The 24806-nt window shown below is 38.4% G+C and overlaps 3 protein-coding genes across 5 annotated transcripts; all 3 read left to right on the top strand.

The window, feature by feature from the left end:
- The first annotated feature begins 4260 nt into the window (after positions 1-4260).
- apoc4 (apolipoprotein C-IV) lies at positions 4261-6206 on the top strand. Its single transcript, XM_012881758.3, has 4 exons — positions 4261-4372; positions 4544-4589; positions 4709-4793; positions 5878-6206. Exons 1-4 carry the CDS (start codon positions 4370-4372, stop codon positions 6056-6058), a joined length of 315 nt encoding a protein of 104 aa, XP_012737212.1. The 5' UTR covers positions 4261-4369; the 3' UTR covers positions 6059-6206.
- Positions 6207-8551: 2345 nt separating this feature from the next.
- Positions 8552-10377, top strand: apoa2 (apolipoprotein A-II). 2 transcript variants are annotated; one of them, XM_012881756.2, is made up of 5 exons: positions 8552-8617; positions 8936-9041; positions 9184-9228; positions 9535-9745; positions 9905-10377. In XM_012881756.2, exons 1-5 carry the CDS (start codon positions 8567-8569, stop codon positions 10059-10061), a joined length of 570 nt encoding a protein of 189 aa, XP_012737210.1. In that variant the 5' UTR covers positions 8552-8566; the 3' UTR covers positions 10062-10377. The 2 variants fall into 2 exon arrangements, with proteins under 2 accessions (XP_012737210.1, XP_012737211.1); XM_012881757.3 differs by lacking the exon at positions 8552-8617 and having other exon boundaries at positions 8932-9037.
- A 6433-nt stretch (positions 10378-16810) lies between these two features.
- On the top strand, positions 16811-18594 carry apoc2 (apolipoprotein C-II). Of its 2 annotated transcripts, XM_021308212.2 has the most exons (5): positions 16811-16892; positions 17150-17210; positions 17864-18020; positions 18116-18217; positions 18339-18594. In XM_021308212.2, the coding sequence occupies exons 2-4, from the start codon at positions 17162-17164 to the stop codon at positions 18198-18200; spliced, it is 291 nt and encodes a 96-aa protein (XP_021163887.2). In that variant the 5' UTR covers positions 16811-16892; positions 17150-17161; the 3' UTR covers positions 18201-18217; positions 18339-18594. The 2 variants fall into 2 exon arrangements, with proteins under 2 accessions (XP_021163887.2, XP_012737209.2); XM_012881755.3 differs by having other exon boundaries at positions 16812-16892; positions 18116-18594.
- The last annotated feature ends 6212 nt before the right edge of the window (positions 18595-24806 follow it).

The raw sequence follows: 24806 nt of genomic DNA, 5'->3' as shown, positions 1-24806 counted from the left end.
TATATTTCTTTACCAATAAAATAAGAACTTCCTCACAAACATCAAGGTCCTCAAAGAGTATGTTTGATAGAGTTTTCCAAGAATTATTTCAAATATACAGAAGACATTAAGCCACCTAGACAACTGATAACAAAAGTGATGATGTTGGAAGACAAATTATACCAGAATCAGGAGAATTATGGCTTCCTGATTGCTGCAGTGAAATGTAAACAGGCTAAATGCATTATTGATAATAATGTTATAGTTGGGAATCAAACTGGTTTTAAATAAGCTATATTCCAATTGAAATTTATCCATTGGCCTTTGTCGCAGAATAAATTTGTTGTATTTATATAGCGCCAGTTCACGATTCATGTCATCTCAAGGTTCTTTACAAAGTCAAAATCAATCAAATCAGACAGATTGGTCAAAAGGTTTCCTAGCTAAGGAAACCCAACAGATTGCATCACGTCTTGACAAGCAGCATTTACTCCTCCTGAATGGAGTGCAAAGCCACAGTGGCAGCAATCCCTCATACTGAGGATGCATGAAGCGATGGTGGAGAGGAAAGCTCCCCTTTAACAGGGAGGAAAACCTCCAGCAGAACCAGAACCAGGCTCAGTGTGAACGGTCATCTGCCTCGACCGACTGAATTGTATAGTTTTTAATTTTGTCAACTACAAATAAATAACTTTGTCTAGTTATTTAATTATTGTCTAGTGTTATAGATCAACACAAGGCAGTTCAGAGTGGCCAATACTGTTTAAAATTTAGTGCAAATGAAAACTGAATACTAGGTCTGCATATATTTATTCACTGTTCTCTACTTTGATACCTTTACATAAAATCCAGTGCAGCCACTTGCATTTAGACATACCCTAAATTGTTAAGAGAGTCCAAGTGTGTGTGTGCCTTTTCATCTCACTATGAATCTGGCTGCTCTGTTAAGACCTCAGATGTTTGTTAGATAACCTTAATGAACAAACAGCTTCATGAAGACCAAAGAACATAGCAGAGAGATCAGGGAGAAAGTTGTGCAGAGGTTTAAAGACGCTTTAGGTCCTAAAACAAGATCCTAAGTTTTAATTTCATTATCTGAAGATTGAGAGCGTATTCCACAGCTCCAAACATCCAAGACATGGCTGTTCCAGTTAGTTGAGACACAAAGAGCAATAATCAGATAAACATAGAGGCATTTCATAACTGTGGAGGAGCTGCAGAAATCTACAGCTCAGGTGTAAAAATCTCTTAAGAGTGTAAGTATAACATATTTCATTTCAGAAATTGTACAGACTTTGAACACGTCACACTGTCCAAGGTCAACGTCACAGTGAGGCCCGTCACAATGCACAATTCAAGATGCCAGACTGCGCTACTTGTTGCTGCAGCAGAATCACTTCAGACAGATCTGACATTAACTATAGTCCAACAATAAGGGAAACAAAAAGGAGGCTAGCATGAGGAAAAGAAGCCGACCATGGAAACACTCATCAATCGGCAAAAGGAAATAAAAATATGATCTATGTCACAACACACTGCACGACTTTCCGAGAAAATTTCTGAAACGACTGAATATTTGTCATAGGTTGTGTTTGGCTCTGGTGCAATTAATCATAAATTGGTGTCTGTTTTAAGCTGGGCAACCACAGACCACTGATTTATTCCTGAGACCAGCATTTTTTTTCAGAAGATTTTGTTTAAGATAGCAGAAAACCACACTGTCAGAACTTTTGAAAGAAAACCATATTAAAGGTAAATAGCCACATAATATGCTTATAAAAAAAGACCAAAAACCGTTTAATCATGACTTGATAAGGTTGTATACACCGAACCTCCATCTTGATAATGTTTTTGACGAAAAATAATTTGCTCTCGGGCACTGTTAACAAATATAAACAGACATGGTGACATCTAGCGACAGAATCGGAGAACTATCATAATGCCGGTTTCCATAATTTATAAATCTATTTTAAAAAATGCCGGACCGAGGCTAACCCTCTCCAATGCCTCCCAATAAAGACGTAGCTCGGCGTGATCGAAAACCAACTTTAGAACTTTAACAGCCTCATATCAGAATATTTACTTACGTCAGTCAACTCTGCGGTCACATCTAAGCCTTGGCAGGTTTAGCGTTCACTTCGGTGAACAACAACGGTCATATTGTATTCCCAGCCACATTCCAGTCTTTTCCCTCTTCAAATCACATTTTTTGCGCTTTTTTCCCCCACTGGATCTTGGAACATTCTTCATTGTTTCGTTGGGAGATGCTAATAGCCATTAGCGACGTCCTTGTTCTAACTCCTGTTGCGCATGCGCAGTATGTACGTAAATAAACACAAAAGGCTTTATTTACTAATAATTTGAGCAAAAACAAAGCATAAAACAACAAATTAACAACTAATACGCCAGCAGGACTTGATAATCTTTCATAAAAACTTTGTATGCAACCAGAGTGAATTACTGACGTATAGAACAAGTCAAATAACGTAGCTATGCAACTTTAAGTTCTGAAGTCCATTTGGAGTTTGCCATCAGTCATTAGGGGAAACAGCAAACGCATGGAAGGAAGAATTACTTAATTGACCTCATGCAAAATGTTATTAATGGCAGAAAACTAACACCCTGACTACAACTCATAAAACATGGCAGTGGTACCATTTTGATGGAGTAATGCCATGATGATTGGGGCCATCTTTGCTCTTCTGATAAAGTGATTCTGTGCTCCAGACTCAAGTATTTTGCAGGCACTAACAAGTTTTCTTCTAGGATTGCTCTTATCCACCTCCCAATAACTACTCTGAACGAACAGCTATTAGACCAGTCTTTGTTCTCAGGGCCCACTTTCCAGCTTGTTTTAGGTGTTTTGCTGCTGCCACACACCCGAATTAAAGGAATCAGTAAATAACAGGTTCCTTCAGCACTTAATGGCATGCTAAGGAGGTAATTCAATCATTTGAATATGTTGTGCTGGACCAGAGGCACATCTAAAACGTGCAGGAAAGTAGGTCCTGTAGGCCCGGACTGAGAACCAGTGGCTTAGAACAAAGGCTGACCATCATGCTGTCACATCAAACACCCCTAATATAAAACATGTCTAACAGGTTGTTTCTAATTGCAAGGACCAAAGGGCAAACGCCAACATGGTAGCTTTTGGGCATTTCATAACCCCCCAGTATAAAGTCACTGTTTATGATGAGTTAATAATTCACCAGTTATCCAGGTTCAATGAAATCTTTTTCACTGAAGAGGACAGAGTGACAGAGGTCAGCCGCTTGTACTCAAAGGCCGCAGATGATTGTCACATCACACGACTTCCACAGTTGAGATTTCCTTAAAATTCTTTTGGTCATCTTGGTAAAGAAAGCTTTCAATGATTCAATGCTTAACTTATCTGAAGGAATGCTGGACCTAAGGATGGAGCCCCACCTGAACGAAAATGCTAAATGACTATCTTTGAAATACGAAAAGGGTTGAACTAGCACTTTTAAGGAACTTTTATTCAACAGGACTAAAATAATTTACATTACTTTCTGCAGGGTGCATCATAAGATTTAATACAAATTCGGTATTGTGTTAGACAGCTGAGATATCAGGGTTTTAAGTATTCTACATGGTCAGCAAAAAAAAAAAAAAAAAAAAAAAAAGTCAGACAGAGTTGTTTCCGTTTAAAACAAGTGGGGTGAAAAACCCCCTGAACCTACAAAATCAAATCAATATGAGATGTACTCTGGCCTTTGGACGATCTTTTTGTACCCGTCTTAACTGAAACACGTATCTCTTCTTTGGAGACTTTGCCTGGTTTGTACACATTTCAGCATTCACCAAATGGGGTGAAATATCTAAGCCAAAGGGCACATCGACAGCTAGCCTAGACCTCAAGAAGAGGGAAGCAGCACAGAACTAGTAGTTTGGCAAAAAACATAGCATTTCCTAATTTATTACTGCCACCAGAATCTGCAGTCTAATTTACCTAATCATATTTAACAAAATATGTGATACTTTACAGATTAAACGAGAATTTTCCAAAAGCAGTATTACTTTTAAATCATTTAAGTCTTTTTAAATCCTCAGAACTGTCAGTCACTTGGAATGTCTGTGCATTTCTAATCAAGTATTCTCATTCTTTGTGTTTATGAGGAAACAAACTGTCGGAGAAAGAATGGGGGAAAAAAATACACTCCGTGCAACAGGCTCAGACGTGTTGCTTTGCTGTCACTCTGTGATTCTGCAATAAATTATTGAAGCAGGGTAAAAAAAAGAAAACAGGAGCAGGATCAATGATCATCACTAAAAAACCAGTGTTCGCAGTCTTGCACAACGCTAATGCAAACACAGTAGCCTGATAACATTTAACTCGTTTAATATCGGTTGGTGAGAGACGGGGGAAAAAATGGTAAGAACAGCTTTTTTTTTGGTATTTGTGTTTCTAATATAAAAAAAAAAACACGAGACGGGTAAAAATATTTTATTGTTGAACTAGTCAGAGAACAGACCTTATCGTAATGTTCAGAGAACTTTAGCAGAAGTCAAACTGACCGCTGGATGTGCTTCTCCTCTCTTTCAGCAAACGAGACTTCAGATAATCTTCATTCTCACGTTTCTCCTGCAAGGTACAATTTATGAAATTAACTACTCGAAATTCTCATTATCAGTGTTTTAATTTTATGACTCTGGTATTAGTTCAAACTGATTTAGTGAAATGCGTCAGCTTGTTTTGGTTTACCTGCAGCATGGAGACCAGCTTTGGCACAGACGGCCACCCCAGAGCAGCCAGACTCGAGAGGAATTCTGCAGAGGCTAGCAGACAGAGCTGGGTGAATTATTTATGTTCTTGCTTATTTTACATTCTGGATGGAACTTGAAAAGCACTTCACTCATGAAAGTACTTTAATCCTCTTTTTGAGTGATAGACTTCAAGTAACTGTGGCTTGAAAAGAGTTACAGACTTAGTTTATTCTGCTTTTGCTTTTTTGTCACACCCAAATGTTTCAGATCAATAATCCAATTTTGATATCAGATGAGAATAATCTAAGTAAATAAAAAAATATATCTAAAATCATGAATTAATTTAACAAAAAAAAAATCAACATGGCCCCATTGTGAAAAAGTAACTGCCCCTGCTCTGCTATCCTTGGTCATAAGAACGGCCAACAAGCATTTCTAATAGCTAGCATGACTCTTTTTTTGTCACAGTAGAAAGTATTTAGTTCATCTACAGTGAATAGTTTTAAAGAATGAGAAGCCTGTTTAAGGTCAAGCTACATCAGCTAATCAGATTTATTCGGAACTTTGACTAGACCCTTTCAAAGCCTTCATTTTGTTTTTTGCTATTTTAGCATTTAAAAGTGGACCTGCAGGCGTTTTAAATAGTATTATCCTTCATCATCAACCAATGTTAACTGAGCTGGATATTCTTTCTACGCTTTTGGAGTAATTTTGGTGAAATGACCGCTCCTGGGAAGGTTCACCAATGTTCCTTCTTCTCTCTCCCTTCGTAAACAATGGCCCTTATTGTGTTTTGGTTGAGTTTCACACTCTTGTAGATGGTTTTGCAATCATTTACAGACCAAAAATTGTTTAGAGACTTTGTTTCTCATCAATTTTCAAATCTCCTTTGGGGAATTTCACAGGAGTGGGTTGGTTAGAAATTGTTTCTTGTCTCTTTATTTATTTATTTATTTATTGTTTTGTTTTTACTCTTGTCATTTTTGTTTGCTCTTAATTTTTCTATCATATTGTGACAAAAAAGAAAAAGCAGAAGAAACACGTGAGATGCTTATACCTTTTCACAAAGCTATTTTTTATTTTTTTGCCATCTAAACTTTGACAAAATATCAAATGACCCGTCTCGGTATAGTTCTGTTTGCATGGAAAATGTATGTTTTGATCTGTGTTCAGGCAAGCCAAGGCTAAAATCACGTCCATTGGAGAGACAGTTGCTGGCTTCGCTGGTGCTTTTTATGAAGACCACATCCAACCAGTGGCTGGAAGCTACGTTGACTGGGCTTCTAACATGAGAAGTTCACTGTGGGAGAAGGTTCAGACAGCCGTTGACAACTACATGCCCACTAAGCAGTAAAAATGAGAAAGAAATGAGAAATGAATTGCTTTATTATCAGCTTTTATGTTTAACTCTCTTTGGTCTCCATTTCTGCTGTTTTCCTCTGAGCCTTGCTAACTGTGAATAATGAGCGCAAATGAAATAAAACTTACCTAAAACAACTTTACCTCTTGAGTGGAATCTATGGTGGGAGAGGGCAAGAAGGGGCTAACTATAAATCAGAAGAAATTTTATAAAAAGTTATAAAATGAGAAACTGTTCAGACATTTAGCCTTACTTTTACAATTACTTTACAACTGATTACATTCAATTTCAAATTAAGAAGAATCCATAAAGTACTAATTCATTAAAGGGATACTTCGGATGGTTAAGTGGGATTTTATCGTAAGATCAGAGCCGTTGCCCAGGCTGTGCGAACTGTGCAACTGCCTTGCACCTGCAATTTATTTATTTTTTTATAAATGCATTTGTTACATATAATTGCGTCTGTTTCTGTTGAGGAAAATCTGACAAATTTACTGTTTTTTTTTTATTGTTGCTGCTGTTGATATATCAATGATTTCTTTGTCATTACGCATCCCCGAGGAAAGAAGAGGCGGGGAAGCCAACTTGTCAGCTGCAAGAGAACCCGACCAGTTTTGCAAGTACAAATCTCGTTCTCGGAACAAGAAAAGAAGAAAAAAGAGGAATTCAATAGGTCATTAGAGAGATCGCTGGATAAATCTATCAACCCTTTTAGAGATGCGGTGGCTGAGCTGATGCCCATAGCGCATCTGTATATGCCATGGGTCTGCAACCTGTGGCTCTTTGGACCTTCCACAGTGGCTCTTAATAACTTTGGCTACAAAATATACTTTTATTATGGTATTTAAATGTAATAATTAAAATAAATGCAGGTTTAAAATAATTGCTCTGAGAGCTTTGTGTGAAGTTTCCCAATGTTTTTTTTTTTCAGTTTCACATGGAGAAGAGCGCAATGTAAAGCAACACCGTAGAAGCGAGTCGCACAAGAAAAACACAGCTGAAAAAGCCATCTGCCGAACTATGGACTCATTTTTACTCAAAGGCAAAAATACCTTCCAGACACACAAGGGCCAGAAGCCCTTAAACAATATTTAACTTTACCCAAAAGTTTAATAACGTGTTTCTAATAAGCTTTAAAAAATGTTTTGATCTTTAAAAGCCAGCAGCGTTGTTTTTGTTTTCCTGATAAACTTAGAACAATTTTAATAAACTTTTTTAAAGCTTCACATCCCATTCATCCATCCATGTTCTTTCTATTAACCTATCTAGGTTATATGCAAACTTTACGCATCCGTATCAAAGAGCAAGGCCTCGCATTTCAAGTTTGCACAGGGCCTCGCACCCTACCCGTGACAGTCCTGCTTAAGATCATAAGCGTTCTTATAAAGGACCACCAACAAAGATGGACTTCAACATAAATGCCCATAGACAACTTCAGTACATTGCAGAATTGTTTATATACGTACGTTGAACCTTTCCAGGTTTTGTCACATCACAACCAAATACTTCAACATACTTTCATTTGACAGCCAAAGCAATGTGAAATATAAGTGTGAAAGGAAAGTGATAAATTATTTAAAAATTGTTTTTTGTAATGAAATGTGAGGAATATATTTTAGGTATTTTCTCCTAATTCTAAATTAAATTCAGCTCAGCAGAGATGGGTAATCCAGGCTCAGTAAGTAAAAAGTCTGTACAGAGATTAGTTCCAACCATTTACATTTCCAGCTCCACAGCATAGACAGGGATTAATTGTTTAAAACAGTGGTCTCAAACTCCAGTCCTCGAGGACTGGTGTCATGCAACTATTAGATGTGTCTCTGCTTTAACAACTGGCTTCAATATGAGCTCATTGGGAGAGCTCTGCAGAGCTTGACTGCATGTTGCAGAGGCAGTTTAGCCATTGGATTCAGCTGTTTAGGGCAAGGGACATGTTCAGAAGTTGCAGACACTGTCACTTGAGGGTTTTTGTGGTCTGGTTTTGCTCCATTACTTATCTGTTGTCAGTGCTAGTTAGCAACATCTACTTCCTGTTTATTACATCCAACGTCAACGTATGACATCGTTAATTCTCCACGAACCAGTAAATACGCCTGATGCGCCTTTTCTTTTTCGCAATATTTTAAAAGTTCTTTAAAATTCGCTCGAGAACTGAATGGAGACACAGCTAGTGTCTGCACACAACCTGTCCACAAACCCATCCCCCCTCCCTAAACAAAACAACCTTTACCTGTTTAACGGATGACCGCCCATTGGGTACAGTAATTAAGTCTTACTAACAAAACTATACAAATGTTGGAAGCAATGCACAAAACAATGCACAAACTAAAGAGGTTAAAAAATAAACAGAAACATGTTATCTTCCCAGCTGGTTGTTTCATGTTATCAGGTTTGAAAGTTAAGCCTCAGGGCACAGCACAGTTTGCCCAGACTGGCCAAGAATGACTGACCACTTCACTCCAGTCTCACCGAGCTGACCCTGTTCACCGTGCTGTTTAAGACATGCTGACTAGAGAAAGCAGATCTAATCAGCAGTATCTTCTTTCGTTGCAGGTAATGACATATGGGCCAATTTAAAGATTTTTCTTTGTTATTTTCCACAGAGAAGCACCCTGACATCTTCTAAACACGCAATGTCTCCATTATCAGGAGGGCTCCCGCTGCAGCTCATCGTCTGAATGCCAATAAACGTACATTTCAGAAACATTGCACAACCACTCAGCCATATTTCCACATGCACTCTGTAGGGCCATGTACACTGGACTTTGTTTAGGTGGACGGGCATGCTATTGAGTGTGTGTCTGTGTGTGCGCGGGCGCATGAGCGGATGCTAGTGTGTGTGCAATGTCACCAGATGACGTTTGTTTGCAGTCCCCCCCTATATCATCTCGTCCAGATGTGAGCTCTAGTTTACAGACAACTCGCCACCAGAGAAGACTGTCACTTCTTGAAGCTGTACATCCAGCGACCACAGTAGGTACTCGGCTCTTGTAAACGGAGTAGACCCGGTCTTCTTTTGGGCATATTTCGATCAGTCATTTGCAGAAAATGCATTTGTATCTTTTTTTTCTCTTTTTTAAGTTTGCATTTTTTCTTTCTCTCTCTCTCTCTCGTTCCAGAGATGAACACAAAATTTCTCCTCGCGCTCGTCTTCGCGCTTCAGGGTAAGCCAATATGTGTAATCTATCTGAAGAATAATTCTGCATGCAGTTGATGCAAAGCAAAGCTAAATGACCAAAAAACTACAGATAAGGCAATGCAAGTTTATGTATAAAGCACTTTTCAGTAACAACACGATTCAAAGTGCTGATAAGAAATTGAAGTTGCACGCTTACGTTTTTTTTTTCTGACTTGGTAATATTTTTACACAGAAAGATGGAAGTGTTTCTTTGAAAGGTTCTCTAGTGAAAGATTTATTTATTATTTAAAAGGCAGTAAACTGTCAAACTGTCAAATTGCTTAATTTTTAGTCTCTGTGAGCCTGAGTCAAGATGCTGCGCCAAGCCAGGAACTTGTCGACAAGTATGAGGCCATGAAAGCGACTTTCTACAAGAGACTGCTCAATGCTTATGGCAAGGTGCATGGTGCCGTTTCCCAGAGTGACCAAGCCCAGATGGCCAGGGAGTTGATCGAGTCTCTGAAAGACAAACCTGAACTGCAAGCGGTCGTCAAAGTTGCCAGGTCGGTGGTCTCTGAAAGTTTACACTCTGAATAAGGCTCTGATGTTTTGTTCTCAATCGGCTCAATTCTAAAACTACTTTGCTGTTAGACATCACAAGCATGTCTTCATATATATATATATATATATTTATATATATTTTTTTTTTCTTTCTCCTGCAGTGGTCTGGGCACAGAAGCAGCGCCAATCGTGGACAGGGCACGTTCATCACTGCTCGGTTGGTACGAACAATATCTGCGCCCCCATGTTGGAGACAGCCTGAGCAGAGCCATTGACCAGATCAAGCTCTACCTGGATCAAGTCATGCCCGCCGAGTAAAACAACAACAATAGTAATAGTATAAACAAGGACCAGCTGAAGGGGAAGTGTGTGTCAGATAATAGAACATAGTTGATAGAATCTTCACCAAGTTAGGCTAAAAGGAGCAATACTCAATGCAAACACGATTCCTTTGCCTGTTTCTAAATCAATGCATTTGCCAGATCATGCAGAGCTGCAAGCATGGCAAACATGCCAACACCATGTGTGCAAGTTCTGCATGCACAGTATTATATGTTTGATACACTAACAAAAGTCTGTGTGTGACTGTGTCCAGATGTGCGTGTGTGTGTTCAATAAAATGAACTGAAAAGTATGAAACGTGTCCACAAATCACTGCATTGAAGATCCTCTTCCACAGAAACAATGATGCAGATCATTTCTGTCTGTTGCATAAGTCATACAGGTAAAAATAAGTTCATGTATAAGCGGAAAAATTCATTATGGGTTATAAAAGCCTCAACTATTTTGGTACCACTGAAATTTCATCCAAATACATGTTACTCTAGGGGGCAAAATCAGTTCTCACTTCTGTTTAGCTCATAAATTTCCTATTTCATAGAAATTAGATTCTAATCCTATATGTTAAACACAACATATTCCATCCTTTTTTTCCATTTTCCGTCACGCTTGTCCCTTGTTGGGGTCACAAGGGGTGCTGGTGTCTATCTCCAGCTGCCAATGGGCGAGAGGCGGGGTACATCTGGATAGGTCGCCAGTCTGTCGCAGGGCAACACAGAGAACCTATTAGGGTAGTAAATGTACTAAATATTAATTAGATAACACTCCCAGAATATTATTTGGCCTATTTGCTTGTGAAGAGAACAACAAAAACCTCTGAATTATAAGATTACAAACATCTTGGACAAACAAGTGACTGCTTTAAGGCTGCTCATTTTACTAGAGCCGTTCAAGCAGCATCAAATATCACCTCAATTGCATCTAGAGAAATGTATCCAGTATGCAACAGCCTGAAGAGGGTTTGTGGCTTTTCACCTCATTTCAGACAAAAAAAACCAACAGAGGCTGTTTCTTGCATTAAAATGAAAACAAACAAGACGTTCCTAGTTTGCGATTACACAACACATCACAGACAAGGAAACGAGCAGCAGACAAGACAGAACATGGGGCCGTCTCGGCTGTTCATGGTGACGGTACAACGATGGAAGCTTCAGTGCAGCTCACCAGCTGGGCTGAACCAAACAGCCCTGCTGACATTTTGAACCCTCCAGCTGGACTCAGATTGCGCCGCGCAACATGACACGTGGATCTGAATCGCATGATTGCCTGCAGTGTTTGCTCGGACCTCGATCAACGTGTAGGTGTTACAGAAAAAAAGGACTCCACGGTTATGTCCAGCTTGAGTATTTTGCAAACTCATCTTTTGCCCTTTAGCTAATTTGTCACAGATCTACTACAAACTAGCCAAGGCTGTGAGTTCATGGTGCAAATGGGTATTTTTATGTTGAAAATGCTCTTTATTTCAAGCGCAACCCACTTTAAGAGTATGCAAACTTTGAAGTATTTAATTAACAGTTTTGTAAAAGCACAAAAAAAATGCATAATTGTGAAACGGAAAAAAAGATTTTACATGTTTAAATTTTTTTTTAACTAATAAAAACGGAAACAGTGTGGCAAGTCTTTGTATTCAGCTCCTTTTAGTCCCAGCATAAAATCCAGCACATCTAATTACTTCGAAACGTGACATAGCTAGTATATAGAACTTGCCTGTGAGTAATTTGATCCTAGCATAGCGGTCCTGTGAAGGCCTCGGAAGTTTGTTAGAGAACATTAATGGACAAAGAGCTTCATGAACACCAAGTAATATAGCAGGCAGGTTCACAATGACTTTAGGAAGACATTTAAAAGACAATATCCCAAGCTTTTAACATCTGACTGTATACTGTGCAATTCGTCATCAAAACATTGAGAGAGTATGGCTGTATTGCAAACCTTCCAAGACATGGATGTACCCCCTAACTGACAGGCTGGGCACGGGGAAAGTAATCAGCGAAACAGACAAGACGTCCATCATAACTCTGGAGAGGCCGCAAAAGATCCCCAGCTCAGGAAAGATAATGTGTCAGGTATTAAACATTGTGCACACTTTGTAAGGTCAACAGCAAGGTCAGCTCAGCAATAAAGTTGTGGAGAACTTTAAAGCAGGATCCGGTGTTAAAATATGATTTATGATAGGCTTTTAGTTTCTCACAGTGGCAAGCGGCGCAACATATCTGGCTTATCTGGTAACAGCGTCATGTCTCATGTTTGTGGTAATGAAGGACCCAAAAGCAGAGGGTGGTGGCGGTAAAAACAGTTTTTAATGATAGTGAAAAAAGAAAACTTACAGGGAGAGTCATTGAGCTCAGATGAAAAATAGGCAGTATAACTGAGACATGAGAGCAACAGAGCCCGGTTTATTAGGCCTTCATTAAGACTTCTAATTCCATTGGCAAAAATTGCACCCTTCGTTCGAGGCTTCTTATTTTCTGCCGTTGCCATGGTGAATCGCGTTATCTGCTATTCTTCTTTCATGCTTGTGCTAAGGCATAATTCAGTGTTGGCTGGACGCTGAGTAAAGCTGTCAGATTGAAATCACCTGTTCTGAAACCGAAAACGCTGAGGTTGCATCCAAAATGTTCTAATTTATAGCCCTGATCTCCAGTACGAGCTCTATCATGGGTAGAAAAGGAGCTTCTGTCTGCTGTGCCGATTTTGAACATCGTTTAACTTGTACGTTGTTATGCAATGGAAACGCACATGGTTGATTCTAGTCAAATCTGGGCCTCACAGCCTTCCTAAAAAGAACTACAAAGTGCACGCTCTCTTCTCTCCAAACATTTTTGAGGTGGGCTGTGCTTATACATCGTGTCAGGCAAAGGATTGTGGGATTCCTTATGGCTTCTTAGCACCAGTGAGGAAAAAAAAAAACTATTTTGGAAGAATCATGTCTTGTTGGGTCTGCGTGTTATGCAAAACTATGTGTATTCTGAACCAGTGGCTGCCTCATCAAATTGTCATTATAGCAACACATGATGACAGTAAAGATTCTTGAGTGGGGAAGATCCAAAGCTCCCTATGCTAGAGGAACTATGATAGGAAGCATGCAGTCTCCTTTTCCTACCTCCATCATTACTGACTGTGCTATTTGGACAACACTTATAGCCAACACTGACACACTTCTGCTTTAGCTAAAGAGTCATTACCAATTAGACCTGTTCGGATGCAGCCTGAGTAAGTGGGGATAGATCTACGCAGGTTGTCTGCTTTCTATCCCGGAGGATTTGGTTACTGTAAATTCCAATACAATATGTTGAAAATTGTGCTTGTTAAACTCTCTGTACTGAAATGTGCTATACAAATAAATTAGCCTTGCCTTGTTAACATTAAAAGGGTCATTTATACTTGAACTCAACAAAAAAGGCTGATGTTTCATTCCAGATGTTACTTTTCACAGAGAAAATCTGCTATTTGTGCATTAAATCTAATGTCTGCATTCTGTTTTTAAGGGGATTACTTATATCCATACAGTTGTTGCCATTACCGACATTAATGCTTCAATGTTTTTAGAGTCTTTAGTCAGATGCTTTGGTGATATACTGAATTTTAATAATAAACGTTTCATAAGTTTCAAAAGATTTATACTGAAGAACACATCAAGAAAATATACAGTAAAGCATATTTGTATTAACTGATTGGGGGGGGGTCAAGATTTGGTTTTATGGTCATAGATGCAAATCTTATATGTTCTAGTCTTTAGTATACTTGTAGTATGCAAAAGTATTGATGCCCCTTAAGGTTTTCCACTTATTTTTCATATTACAATCACAAACTTTATTGTGTTTCATTTAGATTTTATGTGGAAAAACCAACACAAAGAAGCACATAACTGTAAAAAATAAAGGTGTTTAAAAATGTTTTTGCAAATTTTACTTACTAATTGGGTGACTTCTGAAGACAATTTGTTGCACTGGGTTTTATTAAATAGCAAAACATACTGAAAAACTGACTCTGTTGTTTTACTTTATGTACAGTGGACCAGGATGTTTATTGCAACTATTCCACTTTTATAATTCATTACCTCCGCTGTCCCCATCAACACGTTACTGTAAGCTAAACTGATAATCGTGGAAAATATTGTTTGTTGGTAATTTTTGTGGCATGGTTATAACACAGGGCAACTTTATTTTTTTCACTTTCTTCAGTAAATTTCCGATTGACTACACTTTGTTGGATCATTCTCCAATTAGACTTAGACTCGTTTCGATTAGCCACCATAAGCTTTAAAGTTAGTAAAAAATAAATTAAAATTAAACATTTTTCTCTCTGTCTGTGCACAAGATTATGTGTCTTTTTTTTTCATTTGAATTTTTTATTCCGGTTGTTTACTGTTTTTACAAATCCTTTAAAAACACAGTTAAATTCTAATATTAAAAAGTTTTATATATATATATATATATATATATATATATATATATATATATATATATATATATATATATATATATAATTACACACAAAACCTAGCATATTATCATATATTTTGCTGGTTAGGTTAAGAGCATTTCTAAAATTGATCTTTTCATACATGGTTTCATTGTTGTTCTGAAAATTCCATGAATTGAGATTAAGAAAGGATTGTGCTCAGAATTTAGCATTGGCTAACATTAGCACATATTAACCAGATTCTAAATATTTACAGTCAGTATACAGCCACAGTCTAAAGGCCAAAAGGGGAAAACAACAATCAAAAGTAAACAATGAGACTGATTAGGTTCTCTGTAATAAAAGAATACTTGTTATCCCTGTTTATTTTAAAAAGAAGAAATAGAAAAAACATAGGTTTAGTACAGACATTCAGACTTTTTTGTTCATGAATGAGTTGAAAGATGTTTTCTTTTCTTCTTTAAAAGGTTCCTGCCTCCTACAATGGTAGAGAAACCTTAGAGATTTTTAAATGTTTGAGATTATTTAACAAATTCTGTTAAATGACAAAATGGACCACAGTAAATATAAAATCCAGTTTTCAAAAAACTATTTTCATTTATTAAGTACAAAAGCTTATTCAGTCATAATGAATTACCTGATTAAACCCATTTTCTTGGATGTGTGAGTTTTATTTTACTTGACCCACTCAGAACTGATTTCTGCCAGAACTGTAGAAATCACTTAAAACTAACCTCTGACAACGGCATTTAAGAACAGATGCGAAAAGAAGTCACTAACATCAATTGGTCTGGGAAAGGTTACATGATTATTTCTATACTTTGGGACTTTCTTAAACTACAGTGAGAGCTTTTAACAACAAATAGAGAAAACATAAAACTGTGCTGAACCTTCCCATGAGCAGCCGATGTACCAGATTATTTCAAGGGTGCATCAACAACAGCTGACCCAGGAGGTAAAAAAGGAAGCCAGATCAACAGCTAAGACACTGCAGGCCTCAATTGCCTCAGTTACTGTCAGAGTTTCTGATTTTATAAAGATAAATGGCCTTTATGGGAGAGTTCCAGCATGAAAAACTGCTGCTGGCCAAAAAGAACACAGAGACCTGCTTTACATTTCCTCCTCCAAAAAACATATTGATGATCCCCATTCTGAGAAATGATGAGAGAAAAGTTACACTTTTTAGAAGTTGTGCATCTGGTTACATTAGAAGTAAAACTAGCATCTCAGACTGATGGAATCATGAACTGTCTCCAACAGAAAATCCTCAAGGATCTCGCCTACCATCAGTGCATGACCTTAAGCTCAAGCACACATCAGTCATGCAACAGGAAAATATTCAGAACAACACGAAGAAAGAAAAAAGAAACTCAAAAAAGACAAAATTCAGGTGGCCCAGTCAAAGTACTAACTTAAGTGTGAATGAGATGCTATGAGATGACTTGAACCAAGCCATTCATCTTTTAAAACAATTCTGAAAAGGACAGACAAAAAAAAATCTTCCATAGTGGCGTAAATTGGTCACTCCTAGTTTACGCAAATGCTTGACGGTAGTTCTTGTCACCAAGGGTGGTCCAACCAGTTTGGGTCTAGTTCTTGTTCACACTACCTTCAGTAAAGGTTGATCATCATACTAAAATTTGATTCTTGACCTGAAACAAAGAAATACAACACACCGTTAAGGAGTCAAATGCTTTTTCACAACAGTTTAATTATATATATATATATATATATATATATATATATATATATATATATATATATATATATATATATATATATATATATATAAAAACTCATCTCAGAACTGTGACATTTCTTTCCAGTTTGAGTTGAATAGATTTAATCTACAACTCTCTGAGAGGATGTCCAACCAGACTCAGGACTGATGACGTGGAAAACACACTCTCGACTTAGGGCCAATTCAAAAGTACTCAGAACTGAACACATCATTCATGTTATGCAAGTAACAAGTTACCTCCCTGTGGACCTGTGAGCATGTGCTGCAGAAGCTCCTGACCTAATCAATAAGAAGGATTATTGAGTGAGGCTGATTTCAATTTGGGTCTACACAAACGAGGATTTCAGAAGTAAGAAATCCTCGCAGCTTCAGTCCAAATGCACCTGACTATGATCGTCTAGCTGTGGCGTTTACTGTCACTTTTCAAACATACATGTAATCCCGATCTCTTCTTTTATCAAGACACAATGACACGCTTTTCCGGGACAACACATATCAGAAAACATTGCCGGGTTATCTCCCCGGTGGAGTGCACTTTGGCTCTGAGAGCGACAAGTCAACACATTTACACTCCTATATAAACAGCTCAGGCCAGCGGTGCCTCCGACTTTGTTTTCTTTTCCTCATTTCTGCACAGGAAGACAGTGAGTACTGAAACTTTTTGCCACATTTCCGAAATAAACGAGACTGCAGCAGGGCTAAGAGTGTGGATTTGTTTGAGTTTGCTGTATATTCCAGAATAATCAAATAATTTCGTTGATAGAATATGGAAAACAACCTAACATGTTCTGTTACTATGTTATTGACCCATCAGAAGCATGTGTGAGGAAATCTTTGACAATGTCTCACCCTAGTGGATAAAGAGGTGTAAGGTTTGTCTTTGCTGTCTGTCTGCCCTCAGATACCCACCACCATGAATAAACTGCTGGCCGTTTCTGTGCTCATTGCACTTCTTGCTCTCAGTAAGTGTAATTTATTCATACTAAAGTGCTCAATGAAATTTTAGCGGGGCCAAGAGCACGTTGTATATTAGATCATTGATATAGTTGAAAGGCTGCTGGAGTGATGCATTGCTTTCTGAGCCTTCTGTGTGAAAATATAAGGAACTGGCGAAGAACAAACAAACATTGATTAGACAATTTAATTTGAAGAATCTGAGGTAGATATATTCTTCCTGTTGACAGTCCAATATTGTAAGAGTCAACGTAAATGAAGACAAAACGGAGGAATTTTTTAGCGAATAAAAATCGTTATTTGTGAAAAAGAAAAATCCAATTTTACTAGGTCATCTTAAAGTGTTTCACTAAGATGGTGTCTTGTAAAAGTATTTCACCTTTCTATTTTGTTGCGTACCAATGACAAACTGGATTTCACTTAAGGGTATCAGTACAGAGAACTGAATACAACCCATGTAGCATTTTCTTTCAACATCCTGCACTAATTCGTCTCTGTCCATCCCATAAAACCCTAATAAAATAGACGTTTGTGGTCGTAACGTGCCAAAATGTGGAAAAAAGTCTAATGTTAGGAATGCGTTACGAAGCCTCTTCAAACATACTTTGTTACGCAAATTAAAAGCACTCACTTCTGATTCCTCTGACCTCCTCTCCTGCAGGCGCCGAAAGCTTTCGTTTGGCGAGGCAAGCCGAGGAGGAGGAGGGGACGCTGACCAAGATCTCAGGCGCTGTCAAGTCCTACTATGACAGCGCTGTGGATACTGTCAGCGGATACGTGGACAGCATCAAAGGCCTGAAACTTGAGGAGAAAGCAAAGTAAGAGCTTGTCAATGCAACCTCCCTGATTAGGTTTTAGTAGAGGTTTGAATTCAAAGTAAATATTGTTCCCTTTCCATTTGTTCTGCCTTTAGGAATCTTTACAGTGAGACGAGTACAGTTGTGAGCACCTACGCTGGTATTGTGCAAGACCAGCTTTACCACTTCTTTCACCACTAGGAAAAGACAATACAAAAGTAAACACAAAACAAACTGACCTTACTCGCCTTTTGCAAGAGCATAACAATGCTCAGCCCGCACTAGAAAGTGCCTACACACCATTTGACATCTTAACTTTTTGTACTCATCACCAAACAGAGTCTCACAACTGAAAAGACGGACAGTGCGCTCTTCGTAGAGCTTTTTCTTCTCCTAACAGCCTGCCTAGAGGAAACGGATGGACAAATGTCGTGAGCCCACGGAGCACTCAATGTGAAAATCCCGCAGATAATGTCATGGTCCAACGCCGCCCACTTGCACCGTATTTCCTCTTAACTGACCCAAATCAGCTGTTCCACCCCTTGATGAGTGTAAATGTTTGTGTCATGTCTTGAAATAAAATATTTATACAATACAATGCATCTGCAGTTTATTTACAGCGGCAGACTTTTATTGTTTCACATGCTTAGTGGTTGTTTTTGGTCTCCTTTCATCTCACAAAATCAAGTGTGTTGTCTTTATTCATTTGCAATCACAAACAAAGACTTTTATAGATTCAGGCAGAAGCAGAACTGAAGCTTTTGCTGTGATCAGTGATGTTAAAAGAAAAGCGCGAGTGTGGTAAAACTGGCACAGATGACTCAACAGAGACAATGTTTTCATTCATCTGTACAGAAGGCCACAGATGATTTTTAATTCACGGCTAAATCTGCAAGAGAGCTGCTTCTTCAGAGACAGTACAACACCATAAACAGTAAACCAAAGAAAAGTATTGAGTATGACAGTGTGCTTATATTTATGAATGCAGCATTTAAATACTCACTAATTAGTTTTATCGATGAAGTGTTAGGTATGAGTTATGTTGGTTTTTTTGTCTGTATTTTGGGTCAAAATCTATATTTCTAATCAGTAGTACTTAGTTAATACACATAATGAAAGGTTCACTCCAGTGTTTTTAATATTTCACTTTATCTATAAAAATATAGTTTTCTGATTGGATACTATCTTGTGGGAAAGATTACGGAAACAGTTTGTTGCTTCTGGAGGTTTCATGTTTTGCTTTTGTTTGTTTTCATTTCCGTTATTCAAATAAAGAAAACTATTTATGTATTTATATACACTTCTTGTGCTGTTTAATTTAACGTAATCCAATTTATTTGTGCACCCATTCATTCTTATTTGAACCCCTTTCCTATGTAACTTGAGAGGATCAGATCCATCGCTGAATGTGTCATGTGACCTAGAGCGCTGCGTTACGGCAGTCTGAGCTCCCCTTAAACACGAGGGCTAACTTTACATGCTTCTACTTTTCTCATCCTTGAGCTTGTCACGGCCATGGTTATTATAGAAAAAGCAGTAAAAAATAGTTCACAAACCTGCCTGTCAGCTCTTCTCCTCTTTTGAAGTTCCTACAGCCTTTCTTATTCTGATGATTGAGCCTGTGGTCAGCCCTGTCCTTTCCTTCTATGGCTCCTGGAGTTCTCCTCTCTCCCCCTGGCTCTGCCTCGTCCCCTCCCTCTCCCTGTTTAAATGGAAGACTCTGAGGATAATCTAGAGGGATGAATGTGTCCTTGTCTTTACAAGTAACCCAATGACTTCTCAATCTGCTGGTCAAAAGTGGTCCGCTATCAGATTCCAAAACACAGAGACTGCAGTACTGTACTGGTCCACAAGGGTGTGCTGGTTGCATTTAAGGTAGAGGTCATGGTGTTTCTCTGACTTTGATTGAGACTGGTATGCTTTAGCCTCGAGAACTGTTGTGTCCCCTTCATTACAAATTGTAATATTTAGAATATATCCCTCCACTGCATATTGTAACGCCTGTTGCCTAGAGCTGGAGGATATCCTGCAGGTATTGCTCCAAAATAAGTCACTAACTCTATCAGCTCCAGAAAGCTTGACGGGCATAGCAACAGTAACTAAGGGGTGGGGCTTTTGCAAAAGTCAATTCTGCAACAGTGTAGTGAAGCCAGTGGTCTGGAAGTTACAGGTGTAGTTCCCCCTAGTGGCTAAAAGTTACATGAGGCTCCTTTAAACTGAATATGAAATATTTATTTCATTGTCTTTGCACAGGTCCTGAGAGTTTCTAATGTGACGGAGAAAAAACACACACATATCTGTATATATATGTGCTCTCGCTTGAACATTGTGTTTGTTATGGACATTCCTTGCCAATCATTGAAGGTTAGATCGGGGGGCTGTTCTTCCCAATCCCAGGTAATACCAGCATTGCCTACATGAGCACTGAAATCCCATAAGAGCACCACAGAATCCCCTGATGGCAACCTTTAAAGTGTAATGATTCTGTCTGACCCTGCTTGAAAAGACCCTGTCTGCAGTCTCCATGACATCACGCCCTGCTCCTGCTCCCTGTGCTGCACAGGTAATCAAGGTATGAGCAGTTATACCTGCTGTGACTCCAATTAAGTGGAGTCACTGCACCTGGGAGGAGCACTATATATCCCAGGCTCTCCCAGAGTGTAACTGCCAGATTCTCGAAAGGCTTCGTGTGAATAAACCATCCAACTTTCCTTAATTGCTTTTCTGATCTTGACCTGTCTTGTTCCTGTTATTTCTCCTGCAGAGCCAGTGCAACTTCCTGCCATCTGAGGAGGTCAGTGGCTTTTATTTAGTGCACTATCGCTTCCACTGAGTAGTTCTCATCCACTACTCCTGCTCTTCTCCCCATAGTGTGTACTCCAGTCAGTTCCTGTTCCACCAACACCAGTCTGTTGTTAATAAACCCTTCAAAACATTAATTCTGTGTCGCTGAATTATCGGGTCTCCAGATTCTGTTAGTGCATTACACTTAAGAATCAAAAAACTTTATACGTATAAAACAAAGCTTTTTGCAAGATCAATAAATCAAGCAGAGCACAATGGCGGAAGCAGTAATGCTCCACCTGTGAAAGTAAAATCTGTTGGGCTCTCCCTGGCTCAGACAGCAATTCTAATTGCCCACCACCATCAGGGTGTATGTGAATGGGTGAATGACAGATTGTAGTGTAAAGCGTTTTGGGGGCGTCGGACTATTTCAAGCGTTATACAAGTACAAGCCATTTACCATTTTGGTAATGACTGCCCTAATTTCTTTGAGGAACAAAAAACAAGAATGCTAAGGGATGTTTTGAACAAGGACAAATATTGTGACATGTTTGAGCCTTTGATTAGCAACCGCCAGCCTGCAAAGCAATATGTCACTCTGTATTCAAGCAGTTCACACTCCCAGTCGATTTAAATCACTCACAGTGAAATATTTTTTTCCTCCAAGGCCTTCTTTTCGTGCTGCCATTGTCACCACAATTGCTGTTTTATTGTTATGCACTGCTTTGAATGCAATTTTAATGGATTTTCTTTATCTTAATTGGTATATTTTATTGTACAATCTCTTTGTTCTTTTGCTCTGCTCAATACTTTGGCCCACTCATTGTGGTTTCAAATTGTCTTTAATTTCGTAGTTGTTTGTTGTGCAAAAATGCTATCATTTTAACATCTCAGAGGATCATTCAGAGCTGAGCAACATGTTAAGAGTTTTAAAAAATTCCAACATGGTGAAAGATTAACTTTATAAAGAGACATATGAATCATGCTGCAGCTCTTATCTTCTTTATTATTACTTGCTGGAGTTGCACAAAACCCTTGTTCATTTATCTAGGACACTAATGTTCGATTTGTAGCGCTCATTGGGGACAAACACACCATAAAGTGGGTTTAGTAAAGATTAGCCTTTGCTGATCTTTACACAATCAGAAAAGATATTAAGCTCGTGGAAAACTAAAAGTAGAAACATTACCAGGCTAAACTATCAGATCTATTTGCTCTACAATACCCTTCGCATTTGTTTGCACCATGGAAAAGATTTGCAAAACACCTTAATATAAATTGGTCTTTTTTGTGCAGCAATATAATATCACAAATAAATTGAAAATGAAAAACTAGAGTAAATGTATTTAGCGGAGGAAAAAAAAATCCTATCATAAAAACAATTGGGTTTATCAAATTCTATGCTGTACAGTTATTTGTACCCAATAATCTATGCTAAATAAATGTAACTCAAGCATTTTTTTCGCGTCTTGCTTTTCTAAATTTAGATCAGAGTTCCGACTGTTAAAAATTGCAACATAGTGAAACATTTACAACTTTGTACAGAGACCATTAGTGCACTGTTGCATGGGTTGATATACAAATGGTCAATGATTTTATAGTTTTGTGGTACTTCCGCTGAGTTTTAAAAGCAACTGAAAAGATGCATTAACATGACCGAGTGAAGAGAAGTTCAGTCAAGAATTGTGGGCTCTTGGGTTACTTAAATGTGCTGTGATGTCACAACATCATGTCTTCGGTTTGCTTTTAAGAATTTTATGACGATTAAACTGGTATTATCGTGAAATTAATAATTTTGTCCATTTGAGGTAAAAACAAAATATGCATCAACCATTAAACAACTGCAGCAAAGATTGGTTTCATAGGCGGACCAAGTCTCCATAACAATATGGGGTGCTATCTACATACCAATAGGTTATTTAGAACCCATAAAAAGGCTTCTCTGTCCCACTATCACTGTAGTAAATATGTGGAATTTGTTAAACCACAACCTGTCACAAACATTTGTCCTCAGTGATCAGGTGAGAACCCACTCCAGATGCACTGAGAAGAGTTTTCCTCAAACCACTTTCTGAGGTTTCTGGATTAATTTGCTACTCAATTCATGCAACAGAGTTACTTGGACAGCACAGAGGGTAAAAGTAAAACATATTTAAACAGCATTGCCAAAATGCTTTATAGATGTTTTATTTTTAACCTGCCAAAAAACACTAATTGTTTAGAGTTTAAAGTTTATTTATGAATAAATGTGACAATGCATATTCATTTGGATCCTCAGATCCAAATGCCAGATTTAGCCATACAGACTAATTTTAATCTGCAGTCCCAGATTGTAGCGAGTCAAGTCAAGTTTATTTGTGTAACACATTTCAGCAGCAATGAAGTTCAAAGTGCTTTAAAACACTGGTTGTGAGTCCAGTGAGAGATACTAAATTGTATCAAGTGAAAACATCAAGACACATCAAGTATGTTGGTCAATGTTCCTGTTATTATAGGTCACAGGCAACCCTAAACAGGTGAGGTTTTCTGTCTTGATTTATAGGAACTCAGTGTTCTGGCTGTTTTGCAGTTTTCTGGATGTTTGTTCCAGATTTGTTGAGCATAGAAGCTGAATGCTGCTTTTCCATGTTTAGTTCTGGTTCTGGGTATGCAGCATAGACCAGAACATGAGGATCTGAGTTGTCTGGAAGTTGGATACAGCAACAACAGGTCTTTAATGTATTTTGATGCTAAGCCGTATTTTGGTGACAATGCTAATTATACAATTTTGGCTCAGCTAACTATAAAATAACTAATCAGCTATCTGGAATATTCTTCATGTAGGATTTATGAAGTTATTTGATTCATCAGGTGGGAAATTAAAGGATGAATATGGAGCCATTAAGTATGGTGAAGGATCTGTGATGTATGGGATGGTTTCTCTTTCAAGGTCTCTGGGAACCTTGTCAAATACCAGGAGATCACCTCTACCCAATGACGGGTCTTTCAGTCAGAAAATTATCCAAAACATTTGACTAAATTATCACAATAATGGTCCAAAAACACAAAATCAACCCTCTCATCTCAGTCCCCAGACCTAAATCCTATAGAAAATCTGAAGGGTGAAGAGAGCTGAATTCAATTCAGTTCAATTCAATTTAATTTATATAGCGCCAAATCATGAAACATGTCATCTCAAGGCACTTTACAAAATCAAGTTCAATCATATTATACAGATTGGGTCAGATTATACAGATTGGTCAAAAATGTCCCATATAAGGAAACCAGTTGATTGCATCAAAGTCCCGACAAGCAGCATTCACTCCTGGGGAACCGTAGAGCCACAGGGAGAGTCGTCTGCATTGAACATGGCTTTGCTGCAATCCCTCATACTGAGCAAGCATGAAGCGACAGTGGGAAGAAAAACTCCCCATTAACGGGAAGGAAAACCTCCGGCAGAACCGGGCTCAGTATGAACGGTCATCTGCCTCGACCGACTGGGGTTACAGAAGACAGAGCAGAGACACAACAAGAGAGACAAAAAGCACAGAAGCACACATTGATCTAGTAATCTGTTCTACATTAGATGGTAGTAGCGGGTGAGCCGTCTTCTCTGGATGATGTCACAGTTAACAGAACGCCAGACCAGGTGTACCTACTATGAAGAAAAAGAGAGAGAGCAAAAAGTTAAAAGCTGAAATGACGACAGTCATTTCAATGTAATACAATGCAAAACTGGAGAACAGTAGACTGAAGAACAGTAGAAATCAGTAGAGTGAGAAAATTAGACCCTGACAATCGTAAATGGATGACCCAGGATTCTGGGTGATCCAGAGACATTGCACAAAACAGAATGACCAAAGATCCCTCTTTCTGTTTGCTCCAACCCAGTGAAATATTATCGGGGAAGATAACCTCTGAACAACCGGGGGATGGGGGGGTGGGGTGTGTGTTTGGGTTTCTTTATTCTCACGAACAAACCTTACGGGAAGCAAGGTGTGACACTTTAACAAACAGGTTGCACAATGAAAGTGTGGGATATTA

The sequence above is a fragment of the Fundulus heteroclitus genome, chromosome 3 (genome assembly GCF_011125445.2).
Source record: "Fundulus heteroclitus isolate FHET01 chromosome 3, MU-UCD_Fhet_4.1, whole genome shotgun sequence".
Classification (NCBI taxonomy): domain Eukaryota; kingdom Metazoa; phylum Chordata; class Actinopteri; order Cyprinodontiformes; family Fundulidae; genus Fundulus; species Fundulus heteroclitus.
The sequence above is the reverse complement of the archived record's forward strand: the minus strand, read 5'-3'. Positions and strand labels throughout refer to the sequence as shown.

Bases quoted from the DNA above. Each gene is read 5' to 3' on its own strand.
- apoc2 (XM_021308212.2), top strand. From the start codon at position 17,162: ATGAATAAACTGCTGGCCGTTTCTGTGCTCATTGCACTTCTTGCTCTC. The intron at 17,211-17,863 runs GTAAGTGTAATT...CCTCTCCTGCAG, and splicing joins CATTGCACTTCTTGCTCTCA to GCGCCGAAAGCTTTCGTTTG. The intron at 18,021-18,115 runs GTAAGAGCTTGT...TTCTGCCTTTAG, and splicing joins AAACTTGAGGAGAAAGCAAA to GAATCTTTACAGTGAGACGA.
- apoa2 (XM_012881756.2), top strand. From the start codon at position 8,567: ATGCTGACTAGAGAAAGCAGATCTAATCAGCAGTATCTTCTTTCGTTG. The intron at 8,618-8,935 runs GTAATGACATAT...GTTTGTTTGCAG, and splicing joins AGTATCTTCTTTCGTTGCAG to TCCCCCCCTATATCATCTCG. The intron at 9,042-9,183 runs GTACTCGGCTCT...CTCTCGTTCCAG, and splicing joins ACATCCAGCGACCACAGTAG to AGATGAACACAAAATTTCTC.
- apoc4 (XM_012881758.3), top strand. The intron at 4,590-4,708 runs GTACAATTTATG...GTTTACCTGCAG, and splicing joins TCTCACGTTTCTCCTGCAAG to CATGGAGACCAGCTTTGGCA. The intron at 4,794-5,877 runs GTGAATTATTTA...ATCTGTGTTCAG, and splicing joins AGGCTAGCAGACAGAGCTGG to GCAAGCCAAGGCTAAAATCA.